An 18,065-nucleotide genomic window follows, 5' to 3' on the forward strand; every position below is an offset into this window, starting at 1 on the left:
TGTTCTTATTTGGTGTATTTTTTCTGTCTTCTTCTAAACTCCACAAATTAGAATGATAATATATAATAATATTTAGAATCAGTGATTTGGTTGCTAGTTTCCTTGTTCCTTTTTTCATTTTGTGTCTCAGACCTTCTAGTTTGTGTTATTGTATTTTCAAGTATATAATTTTAAAAATTTTTTTAGAAATGGATCACTGGTAATAAACTTTGTTTTCATTCACATGAAAATATATTTTGTTCATGTGTTGCAAGATAGTTTTGTTGGGTTTTGAATTTTAGATTGGCATTATTCTCAAGTTTTTGCCCCTAGCTGCTTTTGTTGCTATTGAAAAATATTTTGCCTCTTTAATTATTCCTGTTAAGTGAATTATCTTTTCCTTTCGTCTAATTTTAAGTTCTTTTTGCCCTGTAGACAAAAACAGTTTTACTTTTGTGTTTCTAATTGTGGATTTCTTTTTAATTATTCCACTTAATGGAAATAATTTCTGTGTCTATATATTCATGTCTGTTTTCAGGTCTGGGAAATTCTCAGCCATCAACTCATAAATTATTTCTTCCTTAATCTCTTGCTCTCTTCTTCTGGTACTCTGGCCATGTTTTAAACCCTTATTCTTTTATGCCTCTTCTCTTTCAAATTTTCTATCTTCTTGACTTTTTTCCTTCATTCTAAATAATTCCTTCAGATATCTCTTCCAGTTTATAAATTCTGTTTTCATTTCTCTACTTGTGATGGTCCTCAGGCTAAATTCTCCAAATCCTGGTTCAAGCCATTTGTTCTTTTGTAGATATTTGTCCCCAAATAAAGTATTTTCCTCTTCCTTTCCTCTCTCTCCTGTGCTGCTGTTCTGTTTTGTTTACTATCACCCACTGAGTTCAGCTTCCTGTTTGTTTGTTATGTCTTTGGAAATTATCATACTTTCTTGTGAATGAAGCAAGGCTTTAAAATATGATTCTCTTCTCCCATCTAGTTTTATTAAAGCAGGGATGCACTATAGAGCGTGCACTGTAGTGCCTTAGTACTTTGTGCTTTTGACATTGTGGTATAGTTATTGGTTAACTCTGTGTCATCTCAAGATCTCATTACGCATCTATATTCCTGAGGGATATTGGTCTGTAGTTTTCTTTTTTTTTTGTATCCTTTCCTAGCTTTGGTATCAAGGTGTGATATTGGCTTCGTAGAATGAGTTAGGAAGGATACCATCTTTCTCAATGTTGTGGAATAATTTCTGTAGTATAGGTATGAGTTCCTCTTTGTATGTTTGGTAAAACTCTGAAGTGTAGCCATCTGGTCTGGGACTTTTCCGTTTTGGGAGGTTTTTAATTGCTGCTCCAATTTCTGAGCTTTAGATTGGTCTATTCAGAAATAAATTCTATTACTTCCTGGGTGAACTTCAGGAGGTTGTATGTTTCCAGGAATTTGTCCATTTTCTCCTCATTATGTAGTTTTTGGGCATATAGGTTTTTATAGTAATCGAAAATAATGTTTTATGTTTCCACAGTGTCTGTTGTGACCTCTCCTTTTTCATTTCTAATTGAGTTTATTAGAGTCCTTTCCCTTAGAATTCTTGTCAGTCTTGCAAGAGGGGTGTCAATTTTGTTTATCTTTTCGAAAAACCAGCTTTTGGTTTTGTTGATCTTCCGTATAGTTCTCTTGTTCTCAATTTCGCTTAGTTCTGCTTTGATCTTAGTTATTTCTTTTCTTCTACTAGGTTTGGAATTGATTTGCTCTTCCTTTTCCAATTCCTCGAGACTGTTTATTAAATTGTCGATTTTTGAGCTTTCTGTTTTTTGGATGTGAGCGTTTAATGCTGTTAGTTTTCTTCTCATGAATGCCTTTGCTGTATCCCACAGGTTTTGATAACTAGTGTCTCCGTTATCATTTAGTTCGAAGAAACGCTTGATTTCCCTCTGTATTTCTTCCTTGACCCAATAGTTATTTAACAATAAATTGTTTAATTTCCACGACTTTGTGTGGTGGTGAGTATTTCTGTTGGAATTGAACTCTAATTTTACACCACTATGATCAGAGAAGATACACAGTATAATTTCTATTTTTTTGAATTTGTTGAGGTCTGATTTGTGGCCTAGTATGTGATCAATTTTGGAGAAAGTTCCTTGGGTGGCTGAGAAGAATGTATATTCAGCTTTATCTGGGTGGAATGTTCTGTAGAGGTCTGTCAGACCCTTTTGTTCTAGAGCTCTGTTTAAGTCCATTATTTCTTTGCTTATTTTCTGTTTCAAAGATCTGTCTAGTTCATTCAGTGGGGTGTTGAAGTCCCCTGCTACTCTGGCATTATTTATCATGTTACTTAGATCACACAAGGTTTGCTTTATGTAACTGGATGCTCCTGAGTTGGGTGCATAAATATTAAGAATTGTTAATTCTTCTTGTTGGATCTTCCCTTTTACCATTATATAGTGGCCATCTTTGTCCTTTTTTACTTTCGCTATTTTAAAGCTTATGTTATCTGAAAATAGTATGGCTATCCCTACTTTCTTTTCCTCAACAAAATTTTAGCAAATCAAATTCAGCAGCATATCAAAAAAATAATTCACCATGACCAGGTGGGCTTTATTCCAGGGATGCAAGGCTGGTTCAACATATGCAAATCTATAAATGCAATTCACCACATGAATAAAAGCAAGAACAAAGACCGTATGATTTTCTCAATAGATGCAGAAAACGCATTTGACAAAGTCCAGCACACCTTTATGATAAAAACTCTTAACAAAATAGGCATAGACAGGTCATGCCTTAAAATTATCGAGTCCATTTATGATAAACCCATGGCTAATATCATACTGAATGGGGAAAAATTGAAACCATTCTCACTTATAACCGGAACCAGACAAGGTTGCTCACTATCTCTACTTCTATTCAACATAGTGCTGGAAATCCTTGCCAGAGCAATTAGACAAGAGAGGGGAATTAAGGGCATCCAAATGGGGACAGATGAGATCAAACTCTCTCTCTTTGCCGATGATATGATACTATATCCAGAAAACCTCAAGGATTCAACCAAGAGACTCCTGGAATTGATAAATGATTTCAGTAAAGTCTCAGGATACAAAATGAATACACACAAATCAGAGACATTCTTATACGCCAATAACAGTCAAGCCGAAATTTAAATCAAAAATGCGATACCTTTTACAGTAGCCTCAAAGAAAATTAAATATCTAGGAATATATTTAACGAAAGATGTGAGAGACATATACAGGGAGAACTATGAAACACTAAGAAAAGAAATTGTAGATGTAAACAGATGGAAAAATCTACCTTGCTCATGGATTGGTAGAATAAATGTCATTAAAATGCCCATACTACCTAAAGTGATCTACAGAATTAATGCAGTCCCTATCAAAGTACCATCATCATTCTTTACAGATCTAGAAAAAATAAATCTACACTTTGTATGGACCCAGAGAAGACCTCGTATAGCCAAAGCAATCTTAAGTAAAAAGAACAAACTGGGAGGTATCAGTCTACCAGACTTCAAGCTGTACTACAAGGCTATAGTAATTAAAACAGCATGGTACTGGCACAAGAACAGAGACATAGACCTTTGGAGCAGGACTGAGAATCCAGAGATGAAACCATCCGCATATGGTAATCTAATCTTTGACAAACAGACAAAAATATACACTGGGGAAAAGAATCTCTTTTCAATAAATGGTGCTGGGAAAACAGGATAGCTACATGCAGAAGATTGAAACTGGATCCTCACCTCTCACAAAAATCAGTTCGAGACGGATAACAGACTTAAACCTAAGGGATGAAATCTTAAGAATTCTAGAAGAAGATGTTGGGTGGACCGTTTCAAACATTGGCCTAGGCAGAGAATTTTTGAAGAAGACCCCCAAAGCAATCACAGCAGCAACAAAAATAAATGGGATCTGATCATATTAAAAAGCTTTTGCACAGCCAAGGAAACTATCACCAGAGCGAATAGACAGCCCACAGAATGGGAGAAAATAAAGAGCTGATAACAAGAATCTATCTAGAACTTAAAAAAGTCAACAAGAAAAAATCAAAGAACCCCATCAATAAATGGGCAAAGGAAATGCACAGAAACTTTTCAAAAGAAGACAGAATAATGGCCAGCAAACATATAAAAAAGTGCTCATAATATCTAATCATTAGAGAAATGCAAATCAAAACTCCAATGAGGTATCACCTAGCCCCAGGGAGATTGGCCTCTATCAAAAAATCTCAAAAGAACAAATGCTGGTGAGGATGTGGAGAGACAGGAACACTCTTACACTGTTGGTGGGACTGCAAATTAGTGCAACCTCTGTGGAAAAGAATCTGGAGATACCTCAGAGAGCTAAAAATAGAAATACCATTCAATCCAGCAATGGCACTATTAGGCATCTACCCAAAAGAGCAAAAGACATTCTATAATAAAGACATCTGCACCTGAATGTTTATGGCAGCACAATTTATTCAAGGATCTGGAAACAACCCAAGTGCCCATCAATTCATGAGTGGATTATTAAAATTTGGTTTACATATGCAATGGAATACTACTCAGTAATAAGAAACGACAGTGATCTAAAACCTCTTATATTTTCCTGGCTAGAGCTTGAACCCATTATCCAAAGTGAGGTGTCACAAGATCGGAAGAATAGGGTCCACATGTACTCGCCATCAAATTGGCACTGACTGATCAACACTATGGTGCTCACATGGCAGTAATATTTTCCAGGGATTAGGGGGTTTGAGGGTGGGGTAAACTCACAACTAATGGACGCGGTAAGCATTGTAGAAGGGAAGGGCATCCCTCTAATCTTCACTAGGGTGAAGCAAAGACATAAAATGTGACCAAAGTGTTTGTACCCTCATAATATCTTGAAATAAAATTAAAAAAAATCTCATTATGTATCTTACCTTTTTATCGGTTGATGTGCTTCATGCATAATAGATAATAACCATTTGTTTAAGAATTGTCTTATCCTTTCAGTTGTAAACATGTAAGTAATATATATTAGGATCACAGATTTTTGTTTTTATAGGATTTGTATGCTAACGTATTTCAAATTTGTTGCCTTTGTATCTATATGATTTTGTTATTTTGTTCTTCTAATGAATATGTCAGACTCTTTAGCACACATATACATTACTGCCTCTTAATCGAATCAATGTTAACTTAAATAGATATTCCCTAGAGTCAAGAACTATTTCTGTAATTCAGGGGATATAAGGCTACAATATCGGAATGATGAAAAAATAATTAGTTTTCTATTTGATAATTGTTTCCTAACAATTTCTGGATATTAAGATTCCCCAAATTCTAAATTTTAGAATGGCCCTTACAATGGATTCTATCTTCATTTAATTTGAAGAATTGAAGATGTTATTCATTTTAGTCTTGTAAAACTGGCCTTTAGAGCTTATTTTTTATATCATTTTTTACTTTTAATCATTCTGTGAATGGGTTTGGTTTCTATTTTTACTTTAAAATAAAAGTTGAAAAATATGATCTCAGAACTATAGTTTTTCTCCCTTTTCATTTTATTGTGATGAACTTTTGAAACTAAATATGCAAGCATTTGAGTATTCATTCTGTTGAGAAGAATAGTATTGTTTATTCTACCTTGTAAGTGTCTTTTCTTACTATCACCTTAGACAAAGAAACAGCCTTGGTATAACAGCACATTGGCATCAAGACGAAAACGACTCACTGCTCATTTTGAAGACTTAGAGCAATGTTACTTTTCTACAAGGATGTCTCGTATCTCAGGTACATGTTCAACCCTTCTCTTAAAATATCTCAAGTTCATATTTCATATCTGTTTCTAGGTTTTTATGCTGGATTTATGGGAATTTCTAGTTGCAGGGCAAAAGTATATATTTTTAATTTAGTCTAGCAGAGCCTTATTCTTTGCACTCTTGGGGAATATTGTTTTCCAATGGCTGTTTTTGTTCTCTTTTCCATTTGGGAATTTTTTTTTTTTTTTACAAGAAAAAGAAAATTTTTTATTGATAATATTTTACATATTTATGGGGTACATGTGAGTGCTTTTTATATGTATAGAATGTGTAATGATCAAGTCAGGGTATTTAGGGTGTCCATCACCTTGAGTGCTTATTTCCATGTGTTGGTAACATTTTAAGTTCTCTTTTCTGGGTACTTTGAAATGTATAATATATCGTCATCCTAACTATAGTCATCCCAGTCTGCTATCAAACATTAGAACTTATTTCTTCTATCTAACCATAAGTTTATTTGGGAATTTATCTAGCAAGCTATATAAAGTTAAAGAAAATAAGCCACGAATCTGTAGTTAGCAAAAAATAAGTTCCATTTAGTTGCCTCTTATTGAACATTAATTAAGTTCTGTGCTAAGAATAAAAATATGAAAGAATGACTCTTATTGTCAAGGAGTGTTGTAAATCTAGTGGGGGAAAACAACAGGTAAGCAATTCTTTGTGATATTATGTGTTATATGAATATGCAAGGGTATTATGAGAATAGAGAAGAATATCCGCTAATACAGCTGGGAGTGAAAAAGCCAAGTTGAAAATGGGGAGATGTAAGGGAATGATCAGTATAGGAATTTCAGAGGAATAGTATTTGGATAAAGCTAATGTGAATTAACTGAGAAAGGTAATTAGAAACATGTTCAAAGTAGAAAAAATAACATGAATGTAATAGCATAAGATATTCTTATTGCTGTGGAGAAGTAATAATAGTTTTGCCTCTTTTTGTTAGCTCTCTCTTCTTCAGCCTTTCTCAGTGTCTTTGCTCATCAATGAAGTAGGGACATTGATACCAACCCTAATGGGTTTTTAAGGGTTATAGGTTATATATAGAAAACAGAATGTTTGGTACGTCTTAGGTGCTCAGTTAATGTCATTAGTCACCTGCTCAAAAAGAAGACCACCGAGGAAAAAATGTCTGACATTTTATTGGCTGTTAAAAGTAGGCTTTGGTTTTCTCTGGAATAAACATGTTTATATTATAATCTATATATTGCTTAGATCATTCAGACAAATTTGCCTCGGGATTGGTGGTGGAGGAAAATATGTATTAGATTTACATAGCATTTTTCCTAGGAAGACCAAAGAGGAAGCCACAATTTGTGTGTTTGAAATTAATGATAAACAGTTTTTACAGATGGAAAGCTTTCAGTTATTGCCTAGGAATTGAGCCCTTTTTGAGCCTGTGTTGTAATCTATCAATATAAACTACAATAGGAAGTTGTTAAATTGAAAGTGGCCTGAGACCTACATTCTGACTAGCAGAGTTCATGTTAACCCATTCATATGCTATTTGTTGGTATGATGTTGAAATATAACTATAGACAAGTGGCAGACATTTAATACAAATAAAAAGATGGGAAAGAGATTGAAGTAGGCTATCATTATTAATAATTTTTTAGTCACCAGCAGTATAGGCAGGCTAGGCAATAGTCAAAGTAATCAAAAGCCAACTTAATTTATTTTGGGGGAGGATAACTTTACTGGACAGTTGAATAATAAGATAAAACCAGGAGGAAAACCACATAGATTTTTGATTTGAGGGATGAGGTCTCGCTCTGTTGCCCATGCTGGAGTGCAGTGACGTGATAGCAGCTCACTGCACCTTGAACTCCTGGGCTCGAGCAATCCTCCCACTTCAGCCTCCCAAGTAGCTGAGACTAGAGGTATGTGCCTCCACACCTGACTAATTTTTAAAAATTTTTTTTAGAGATAGGGTCTCACTGTGTTGCCCAGACTGGTCTCCAGCTCGTGGCCTCAAGTGATCTCCTGCCTCAGCCTCCCAAGTCACTAGGGATTACAAGCATGAACCTCTGTGCCTGGCTTAGATAGGTTTTTATTTGTGTGGCCATGGCTGCATTGTACTTAAAACATATCTCTAGTTTTTAGGAATCTCAAGTTAATCTTGTCTAATTTGCACATTTGCTACCATAATCATATTGCCGAATTTGAAGTTCCTCCTAGTGCCTTTGACTATAAAAGGGGAAATATTAAGTTCTCAATAATGGGTTACCTAAGAGGTTAGTTGTCCTTTGTTTATTTTGACATGAGAATCCACGAATCCGTTCCTCTCCACAGCATTTATTTACAACTTTGAAAATAAAAGATGAGTATTAAGAAATTAGTATCTTGGATTCATAGTTGTTACTGAAAGAGGAAGTAAATTATAAAGCTTTAGGAGAAAGAAAAGAGCGAACACACTTTTACAAACCAATCTATAATTAGAATAGGAGAGGGTGTTACACCAGCAAATATGTATGGATGGTGATTATAAAACATGAAGCAAACAAAATCCTGCCTTATCATAGCCAGATGTATGAAAACCAGTTGCTGTACTCTCACATATTAAAATGACTAATTTTATTGTTTTCTTTATAGTTTCTGTTTAAAGTAGATATTAATAAGCTTGTATGAAAAGCAGAAGTCCAGTTAGCCTGGAAAAGGGTTATGGCCTTCACAAGAATACACATTCTTGAGTACTTGTGAATTTATATACTGAGGAATTGATGTCAAAATGTGAAAGAATAGAATGACATTAAAACAACGTTTAATACATTAACTGCCATGTGAGTTGTATTCAACTCACACTAGTTTTGAGCCAGGGGCCTTGTAGAGCATATGTAATTCACACGTCTCTTCATCTTGGGAGAAGGTGAAGAGCTATTTTTCACGAGAACTGTTTTTCAAGTTGCATGTGAGCCACGCACAGAAAACAATAAAAAATAACAGATTTTTCATTAGATCAGAAAGAATCGTTTTGCTTTGAAAGTTTTTATTCTATTTTTGTAATAAAACACCATGGCCCAAGGAAAAATTTTTTTTTTCTGGTGTGGCAGTCAATGTGTTAAATGAATAAAGCAGTTGTCTTCCCAGTATTTATTATGTTAAATAACTTACAGTAATAGGATTACATGTTAAAAAAAATTAGCTATTTCATCCAAACCATTCTGCAGTACAGTTGATGACTTTTTTTCCCCCAAGAGACCATGTTTTATTTAATATGTTAAATTTCCTGAGAATAATTTTGTGGAGCAGGACCTTTATCTCAATGCTATTATGATATTGCATGCTAGTTATTTTTTTGCTGTTTTTAGAATGGAAGCACTAGTAAGTTGGACCGTTTTAATCTACGTTGTTAGATGGATTTGCTTAGTGTTTTAAGTCTTTAAAATTTGTGAAATATCAGGGACAAAAATCTTACTTGGTTTCCTCAAGTAATTGTTATTTGTTTTTCTTTGTAATAATTGTTAGATGAATTTCTTCATGCAAACAGTTATCTTCAAGATAACCTAGTATCTCCAAATAAAATAAATAAATTCTTTACTATGTATTATATAATCATACAACTCTATTGAAGTATGATTCTTGCATCTTAATTTCATTATGCCTATAACTTTTAGATGACATTTAAGAAGGGAAATCATGGAAGTTTACCTTGAAAAAGTTATGTATGTATATGACCTTACAATAAAGAAGAAGCTATGAAAAGACAGACTTTTCTCAATTTCAGTCTAGGAAGCTAAGGTACACGTTGTTCTTTTCATCCTTTGAAAAGGAAAACATAAGCCCAAACTGTAAGCAGTTTTGAAAAACAATGAATTTTTTTTTTTATTTTTCCTTTTACTATATGCCAGCTTCTAGTTTGGAGACTAGATTAACTGTATTCTCAGGTACTTCATAAATTGATTTTATGATTTAAATCCCATATGATTTAGCTTTGAATGGTTCATTGAAGTGGATTTTACCCAAGGTATTTGTATAGTGTTCTAATGGATGGAATTACTGTTTCCCATATTCCAGCAAGACATATGAGGAGAATTTATTTTTTCTTCATGGGAGGTACTCTTGGGATAAATGTGAGCCATTTCTGTAGATTTCTTTTTTGAGAATTAATAGTTCATATATTGCGGTTTTCTACACCCTTCCTGTAATAGGATTTGAAATGCTTCACAGTATTGTGTGAACAAATATTTATTTAAAAACAATATTTTTGATTTCTTATCTAAAATGTGTTGTTATAATCTGTAAATAAACATGGGCATAAATATGTCTCCCTGTAAACATGTTCATTCAAACTAACAAATTACCCATCCAGTGTATATACTCCTCTTTCCACCCTCATTTTCTCCATTGATAAGGGATTTTTTTTTTGGGGAGGGGGGGCGGATTTTTCTTTTAATAAATGACTTTTCTCTTGGCCAGTAGCTCTTTTATTGTTTTTCCAAGTAATTATTGCTAAAAAAAAAAATTAAGAGAATTCACAGTGGAATGAGACATTGTCTTTTAAAGAACCACTAAGATGTTTTTAATTAAAGCTGAAAGATCAGCTAATTAATTTGTGCATAGTAATGTTCTCTAAACTCTTCAAATTTTTTAAATATTTCAAATATAATTTTTAATCTATGGACATTGCTCTTTGACTTACTTTATATAGTGCAATTCTTTAATTTTGTTTTGTTTTCTTCAAATAGATGACAGTCGAACTGCAAGCCAGTTGGACGAATTTCAGGAATGCTTGTCTAAGTTTACTCGGTATAATTCAGTACGACCTTTGGCCACATTGTCGTATGCTAGTGATCTCTATAATGGTTCCAGCATAGTCTCCAGGTAAGTATTGGGCATACTTCTTACTATTTTTTTGGTAAAAATATCTAGAATCTAATGAAATTGAGAAGCTGTTATAGCATTAGTGTTAAAAGCTGGATTTGGAAGTTAGGTTTCCTGCCAACTATTAGTTATGTGATCTTGGGCAAGTTTTTGAATTTCTATATCCTGAATTTCTTCATCTCTAAAATGGAATGATTAATAGTATCCATCTCGTAGGGTTTTAGTTTGTTTTCCTGTTATATCTTTGTCTGGTTTGATGGCAGGGTATGCTCTCCTAATAAGTGCTCCCTCCTTTGCAGTTTTCTAGAAGAATTTGTGTAGAATTGGTATTATTTCTTCCTTAAATATTTTTTAGAATTCTCCAGTGAAGCTTCTCCAGAAGATTTTTAACTAGAAATTCAATTTCCATAAGAGATTTTAGGGTTATTCAAGTTAGCCATTTCTTTGTGATTTAGCATTATTAGTTGGTGTCTTTTAAGAAATTTGTCCATTGTCATCTGGATTATTGAATTTATTGGCATGCAGTTGTTCATAATATTGCCTTATTATTCTTTTAATATCTTTAGATTCTATAGTGATGGTCCCTGTTTCATCCCTGATATTTTTTTCTCCCCTTTACTTTTTTCCTAAATAGTCTGGCTTAGAAGTTTATCATTTTTATTGATCTTTTCAAAGAGCCAGCTCTTGGTTTTATTGAAATTCTGTGTTTTTCTGATCCATTGATTTTTGCTCTTTATTATTTCCTTTCTTCTGCTTTTTTTGGGTTTCATTTGCTCTTATTTGCTAATTTTTTAAAGTGAGGTCATTTAGTTGACATCTTCCTTTTTTCTAATAAAGCTATTTTTGTGCTATAAATTTCCCTCTAAGCCTGCATTAGCTGCATCACACAAATTCTGATGTGATATTTTTCCGTTTTCATTCAGTTCAAAATTTTTTTAGCTATTCTTTTATTAAAATTTTTTGTTTTTTTAATTGACAGATGAAATTACATATATTTATCACATACATTTTTATTTTGCCATTAGCTGGATGATCATTCTTTTAAAATGTTTAATGAAAATATCTAATATACACAGAAATAGAATGGACTAACAATTCCTCACATGACTATCACCCAGATTCAGCAGTGATTAAGATTTTGATATACTTCATTTATCCTTTTCATTCTTATTTTATTTTTTTGCTTACATATTTTAAAGCAAATTCCAGATACTGTGTCATTTTACCCCCACAAACTTAAGAATCTCATCTCTTAAAATGGACATTGTAAAACCACAAGGCTTTATCACATCTAAGACAATTAGCAGTAATCCTTGGTATCATCAAATTACCAGTTCATGTTGAAATTTCCTAGAATGAATAAACCTTAATAAGATGTTCTTGAATCAGGAATTTGGCAAGTTTTAACTTGTCAAATATTACTAAAACTTTGCTTGCTCTTCATTTGCAGGATTAAGAATTTATATACATGGAGATTGAGTTTGAAATTTAAGTCATTTGCTATAGAGACTATTGCAAGAAACCTTTTATTATACTCTAGCGTTTATTTAACTCAGTACTGAATAAGACAAAAATCATACATTATTTTTCTATATGTTGGCAATGTGAGTTTTTCTTATGCACCAGACCAAGTAAATTTTAAAAATGCAACGGGTTTGGAGGTTCATTTAATTACATAATTCATTTAACAAAAAGTCATTGACAGCCTAATGTGGGCTAGGCTAAGCGCATAATGTGAACAGGCCAAATGTGATACTTGGATTCAGGAGAACTCACAATCTCGTTTTAGTGCCTTTATATGATAAGAAATATAAGAATAGTTTATGAAACAATTTAGCTTGAAGAAACAGGTTGACATTATTATTTACTTTCTTAACTACTTTAAGAATATATAATATGTGTTTTAAGGGCTTCAGTTTGGATGTAAAATGGCAAAAATAACTATCAAAGTTCGTTTATAATATTGACCTGATATGTATATACTAGTCTGTAATTATGTAATAACTATACCCAAGCTAAAATGTAATGCATATGAAAGCTCTCTTGTAATATTGATTAATGGCCCTGACCATTGTGAATTCATCCCATTTTGCATTTTCTTCTTCATTGAAGAAATAAAAAATGAAATAAAAACTTTCCTTTTTAACATAGTATTACAAAAGCAGCATCTCTACATAAAAGGTGTGGGATTGATTATCAGCCTCTTTCAAAAAAGAATGAGTCATTTTTTCCCCATCATTCTTGAAAGCCATTTTAGTTGATTTGGAGAGGAGGTGGTGGTTTCTCTGCCCTTTTTTTTTTTTTTTTAGCTTGATTTAATATCCTGGATTTTAAAAAATGCTGATAAATCTTGATCATACCAAGACATTTATATCAAAACTTTGTACATTCTGAAGCAGAAGTTTGCTCTTTTAGGAAGACCTAAACAAGATCTTAGTTTGGAAAAAATGAGATTACGTTAAAATATTTTAATTATTATAAAATAAATTTAAAAGGTATCTTTAGTGGGTCTATTTTGCATGCTAACATCCATTCTTTTATCTTAATTACATTGAATTAACATTTTGAAAGGAAAATTTCCGATGTTGAAAGTGTTAGGCAGGACAGATGAAGACTAACAAGAAAGAATGATATAGCCAGAGAAATGAGATTGCTTCAAAACTTTCACGGTCCTGGTGCTTTTTTTGCTTTTCCTAAGTGTCTCATATTCAGACATACCATTGATAATAAATTTGTTTTAAAGGCTTTTAATTCCTCTCAAAAAAGGAAATTTAATGAATTTCTTTTAAGAAGAAGGATAAAGAAATATTAGAGAAAACATAATGTTGAATTTGGTGCATTACTTCATTACATTGTAGAATAAATAATTCTTACTGGAAAATTGCATGAAATATGTTTAATGTTGGTTACTTATATTTTTATTCTTTTCAAAATTTCTTTAATTACTTTTCTCACAACAACAGAGTTAACATTCTTAGGTCACTTATTGCAGTGAGAATCTTACTAAGAGAAAAAGTTGCATCAGAAACTTGTATTCTTCCTCCTCTGGTTGGGGTTATTATCATATCCATCAGTCCACAAGGTGGCAGCATTTGTTTACTTTCACATTATCTCAACTATGAGATAATAGACAAGATATGGAAATGGATGGCCTATGGAGTTGTTTCATAAATACCAGATGGTCCTAGGTTTATAACAGCAAATAATGAAAAGGAAAGAAGACACTGCATTCTTCTTACATATATAACAATAATGTCATATTTTCCATTTTTTCTTACATTAGGTAGGTGTTCAGTGGCCACCAGAAAGGAATGGTTTGAAACTGTGTAGTTTAAGCTCACTCAGTATTTAGTAGTGATGGTTGTTTTTTGAATTCCTTGTTTGAATTTTACATACCTAGATTGTTATGGTCAAAATTGTTATATACTCCACCTCTAGAGATTATTTTAACATTTTTGCTTGTTTGCTCAAATTGTTGTTGTATCAAGCATTAGTAAATTCATAAGAAGAAAATGGTTATATAATACATTGTTGTATTCATCGATGCTAAATCAGCTACTACACTGGGAATGTAGTGTTTGTTGATTATTTTTTAGACACCATTGTAAATATTTTACATGAATTTACTAACTCATTTAATCCTTGTATCAACTCTATGTGGTAAGGTATTGCTATTAATCTCATTTTACAGATGAGGAAACTGAGGTAGAAAGTTTTAAATCTTGTCTAATAGCAACACAATGCTAGTAATGGACAGAACTGAGATTTGAGCCTAGGCATACCTTAGTTCTAGTGCTCTTTTGCTCACTTCAGTGTCTATTGAAACCTTGGGAAAAGTTTCAGAAAACACTTTACTTTTGAGACACCCATAAGAATAAAAAGGAATTAATTTTTGGGGGTTCTGACACTATGTATTCCTATTTTACTGTCTTACCTAAGTAGGTCTTAAAAATGAACATCTTTTGAGTTTTAATGTGGATATTACACATTATATGTCTGTTTTGCCATAGTTTGAAACTATTCATATTAAACTTTATGTTTTTAAAGTAGCTAGTTACAGGATTGTTTTTGCTAAACTTTAATTTATAATAACAGCAAATGGTGATCCAGATATAGGGTAACTTTTAATATGTCCTTTATTGTAGAAGGCTTGTAAGCTTTAAATTTTTACTTAAAAACAGATCTCCATGTAATTATTGACTTGTTTTCTAAGGAATAAGTATGACTTTAAGAAATACCAATGTACTTTCTCTTTTTTGTCAGAGATATTTCTATTATTGTTAGAAGAGTTATTGGTCATCTGGGGTTCGGATGAGACATGAGATGAATAGGAGCACAGAGAAAGGATTTCCTTCCAAAATTTTGCCTAGGACCAATCTTTTAAAGTAGTTATTTTTTAAACTGTGTTTTAGGCTGGAAGCTTCATCTGGGCAGGGGTCTTATCTGTCTTATTTCATGCTGCATCCTCATGTATGGCACATGGTAGGTGCTCAATAGTAAATATTTGTTGAGCGAATGCAAGAATGAATGGAAAACTGGGCTGTTGGGGAAGGATCTGGAGCAAGTAGGGCTCTAGCAGTTGTCCAATGTCTGCATATTTGCTTGCAGGTAAGTATTCCGTGAAGAAAGTGTCCCTAGACTAAAAAAGAAGTTTGTGAATCACCAATGACACGTGACAGAAATACAAATTCATGTTTACAACTTAGGGAAGTACAAGATTGTCAGTAAATGTTGATGAGTTTCTTACTTCTGTGACAATTCAAGATATAGGTGATTCAAGATATAGGTTAAAGATGAAATAAACAGTCTAGACTTAAACTTTGGAAATCACTACATGTGCTCCCTCTCGCATAACTTCTATCCTAAAATTTTCCTGTTCTCATACCAATTCCTCTGGCTTTTCTGTTTATTTTCATTTGCCTTTGGGAGAGTCTTGTCAGTAGTATAGAGTGAAACCATAAGCTAAAATAATATTAGGCTTATTCCCACAAAGCAAGCATTAATTAGGTTAGCATTTGATATTTTAGTGGATTAGTGAAGGTTTGTCACAAAGCGGTGTTTGATATCCAAGAGATAAAAATGGGACTAATGTCTCGAAGCCACATTTTAAGGTTAATATAGGATGCTCTTTGTAGTCAGTAACGTGCAGAGGTGGAATAGGCTTCGCTGGGAGGCAGTTGCCATGTACTCTTACGACTTTTTAAGACTAAGCTCTAGCTTTTTTACCTAGAAAATCTTTCTGTAATCCTAAAATCAGTTATATATTTGTCTAGAATATTTTGTTATTTTAATTTTTTAAAATTTTGCCTATTCATGCCAAATGGCGTAAGTGCTAAGTGTGATATACATGTTAGTGGGGAGACAGACCTTTAAGCCACTATATAGAATACAGTATTATAAATGCTGTGAAATTACAGAATACAGTATGGGGAATGGATGGACAGAAGCAGCGTGGAAGTAAGGAGATCCAGTATATAGGTGTTGGCAGCTTATAATGATGGCTTGTGGCTGGTACTAGAATGAATCTGTGGGGCTAGGCAGAAGTAGTTAAGAAATGTTTAGGGGCTAGGGTAGACAGAATTTCATGATTAATTAGATCTTGCTCTTGAAGCAAAGGGAGTCAGCTTCCAAGTTTTTGCCTTGAGCATCCAGGCAGGAAAAATATGGGTGTTCAAGGGATACTAGAGAAAGAGCAAGTACATGGGAGATACCCCACTAGAGATTTGGCGTAGGTTCTCTGGATATACAGAGATGAGGTCTGTGAATTGGGGAACGTTTGCAGTTGGAAATTGACACCATAGTTATAGACACATAGAACACTAACATTTGAAGGTCAGGTAGATAAGGAAGACCTAGTAAAGCAGACTGAGAAACTTGATAGAGAAATGAGGGTGAAAAGTCAGAGTTTACTACCATGCAGTCCAATGGGGAAAGGAGATAATCTACTGGATTAAGTCATGAGCTCTTGTGGATGGGATTGGATCTGAAGCATGGTGAGACTTTTTGCCTTGTTTAGAAGGGAGAATACTTCCTCCTGGATAATGGGAGGGAAGAAGAAGAGAATGGGTGCAGAGGCAGGTACTTTTGTAGATTTGGTGGCAGGAAGCTTAAGGATCCTTTAAGAGTTTATACAGTTTCCATATGTCATCTCAGAGTGATGGAAAGGCAGGGTAGTTGTAGTTTATGTGTGACTATAAAGGAATGAGATTACATGATGAGAATGATTAAATTTATGGGCTGTGGAATTTAAACTGAACACTGAAGGAAATGAAGATACAAGAGGGTTGAGAGAGACAAAAAGTAGTGGAATCAGTTGTTTTATGGAAGTCAAAAATGAAGAGTTGTGGTGGGAATAGTAAACAAGTGAGGAAGAGTGCTGTGGATACTGTGGTCAGAGGGAAATGTTTGCATCTTTGGCATAGAATACTTTTTCATCTTTGTACTTGAGCAGTGGGTAGTCTACCTGATATCTAATGGGTGTTCTTGTTTGTTGACTCAATTAGAGAATAAATAGCTAAAATTCAAGTTAGAAAATTAATAATAAATGCTTGTGGAAATCTGATAAAATGCTGTGGGATGTGACTCAAGAGGGCTCTTTAGTCTATGACTTTTATATTCCTGGAGGCATTTGAAATGATTTTTAAAATATTTTTCTTCTGAATTTCTATAGATGATTCTTTATTTGATTTTTAAGATTGGGGGTGGCACTAACATACTTTCTTTATTGCTTCATTATGTCCAGTACTGTGTCTTATATAATTTCTTGCAGGAGTTTGTGGTGAAAGTAGTAATGGTTGTTAAAGACTGGGCTGTCATTGCACTTAGCAAGTTTAAGGGGAAGATACAGTTTATTTTTGCAGTTTCTTAGGATAAAACATGTGGAACAAAAATAAAAGAATGTAATTATTCACATATACTCAATTATATAGACTACCTCTATAGAAGGCCTTTGAAAATCTTTAGAGTGCAATTCCTAATTTGAAATAGGGACTAGAAGAACCAATTTGAATGAGTAAAGTCTCATATTGTTTGAAGAAAAATGCACTTTTATCTCTTTCAGTTATCTAACTTAACTAGAAATAGGCTCAGTTAATACTATTTAAATGAGATGAAAGGAAAACTTATTTGAAATTATTCTAGCATTTTGTGTGGTACATTATAAATACTAAGTAAATGTTAGGCAATATTCTTTTCCTTCCAGATGTACTATCCTGCTTTTAAGATAATGCCTCAAAATCAGCTGGAGGGCTTATTAAAACACAGATGATAAATAAGTTATAAATAAACACATTTAGTTATATGAAACTTTAAATCAGATCAGGTCTTAGCCCATGACAGCTTAAGTGGACCAAAAATAAATAAAACTGTAGAAGCCCTAAATAATATAATTAACAAGCTAGAACACATATATAAACATTTGTAAAAAATACACATTCCTTTAAACTGTCCATGGAACATCAGAAAATGTATAG

At 33.2% G+C, this 18,065-nt stretch overlaps 1 protein-coding gene across 1 annotated transcript in view; it reads left to right on the plus strand.

Annotated features, from left to right (window-relative positions):
• The window catches only part of RFWD2 (ring finger and WD repeat domain 2, E3 ubiquitin protein ligase), a 187,959-nt gene that overhangs the window by 136,087 nt on the left and 33,807 nt on the right, over positions 1 to 18,065 (plus strand). The window contains exons 8-9 of the mRNA XM_012644641.1: positions 5,632 to 5,746; positions 10,458 to 10,593. Coding sequence (XP_012500095.1) covers positions 5,632 to 5,746; positions 10,458 to 10,593 — 251 coding nt within the window. The remainder of the gene's footprint in view (positions 1 to 5,631; positions 5,747 to 10,457; positions 10,594 to 18,065) is intronic.

The sequence above is a fragment of the Propithecus coquereli genome, unplaced genomic scaffold (genome assembly GCF_000956105.1).
Source record: "Propithecus coquereli isolate 6110/MARCELLA unplaced genomic scaffold, Pcoq_1.0 Scaffold216, whole genome shotgun sequence".
Taxonomy (NCBI): domain Eukaryota; kingdom Metazoa; phylum Chordata; class Mammalia; order Primates; family Indriidae; genus Propithecus; species Propithecus coquereli.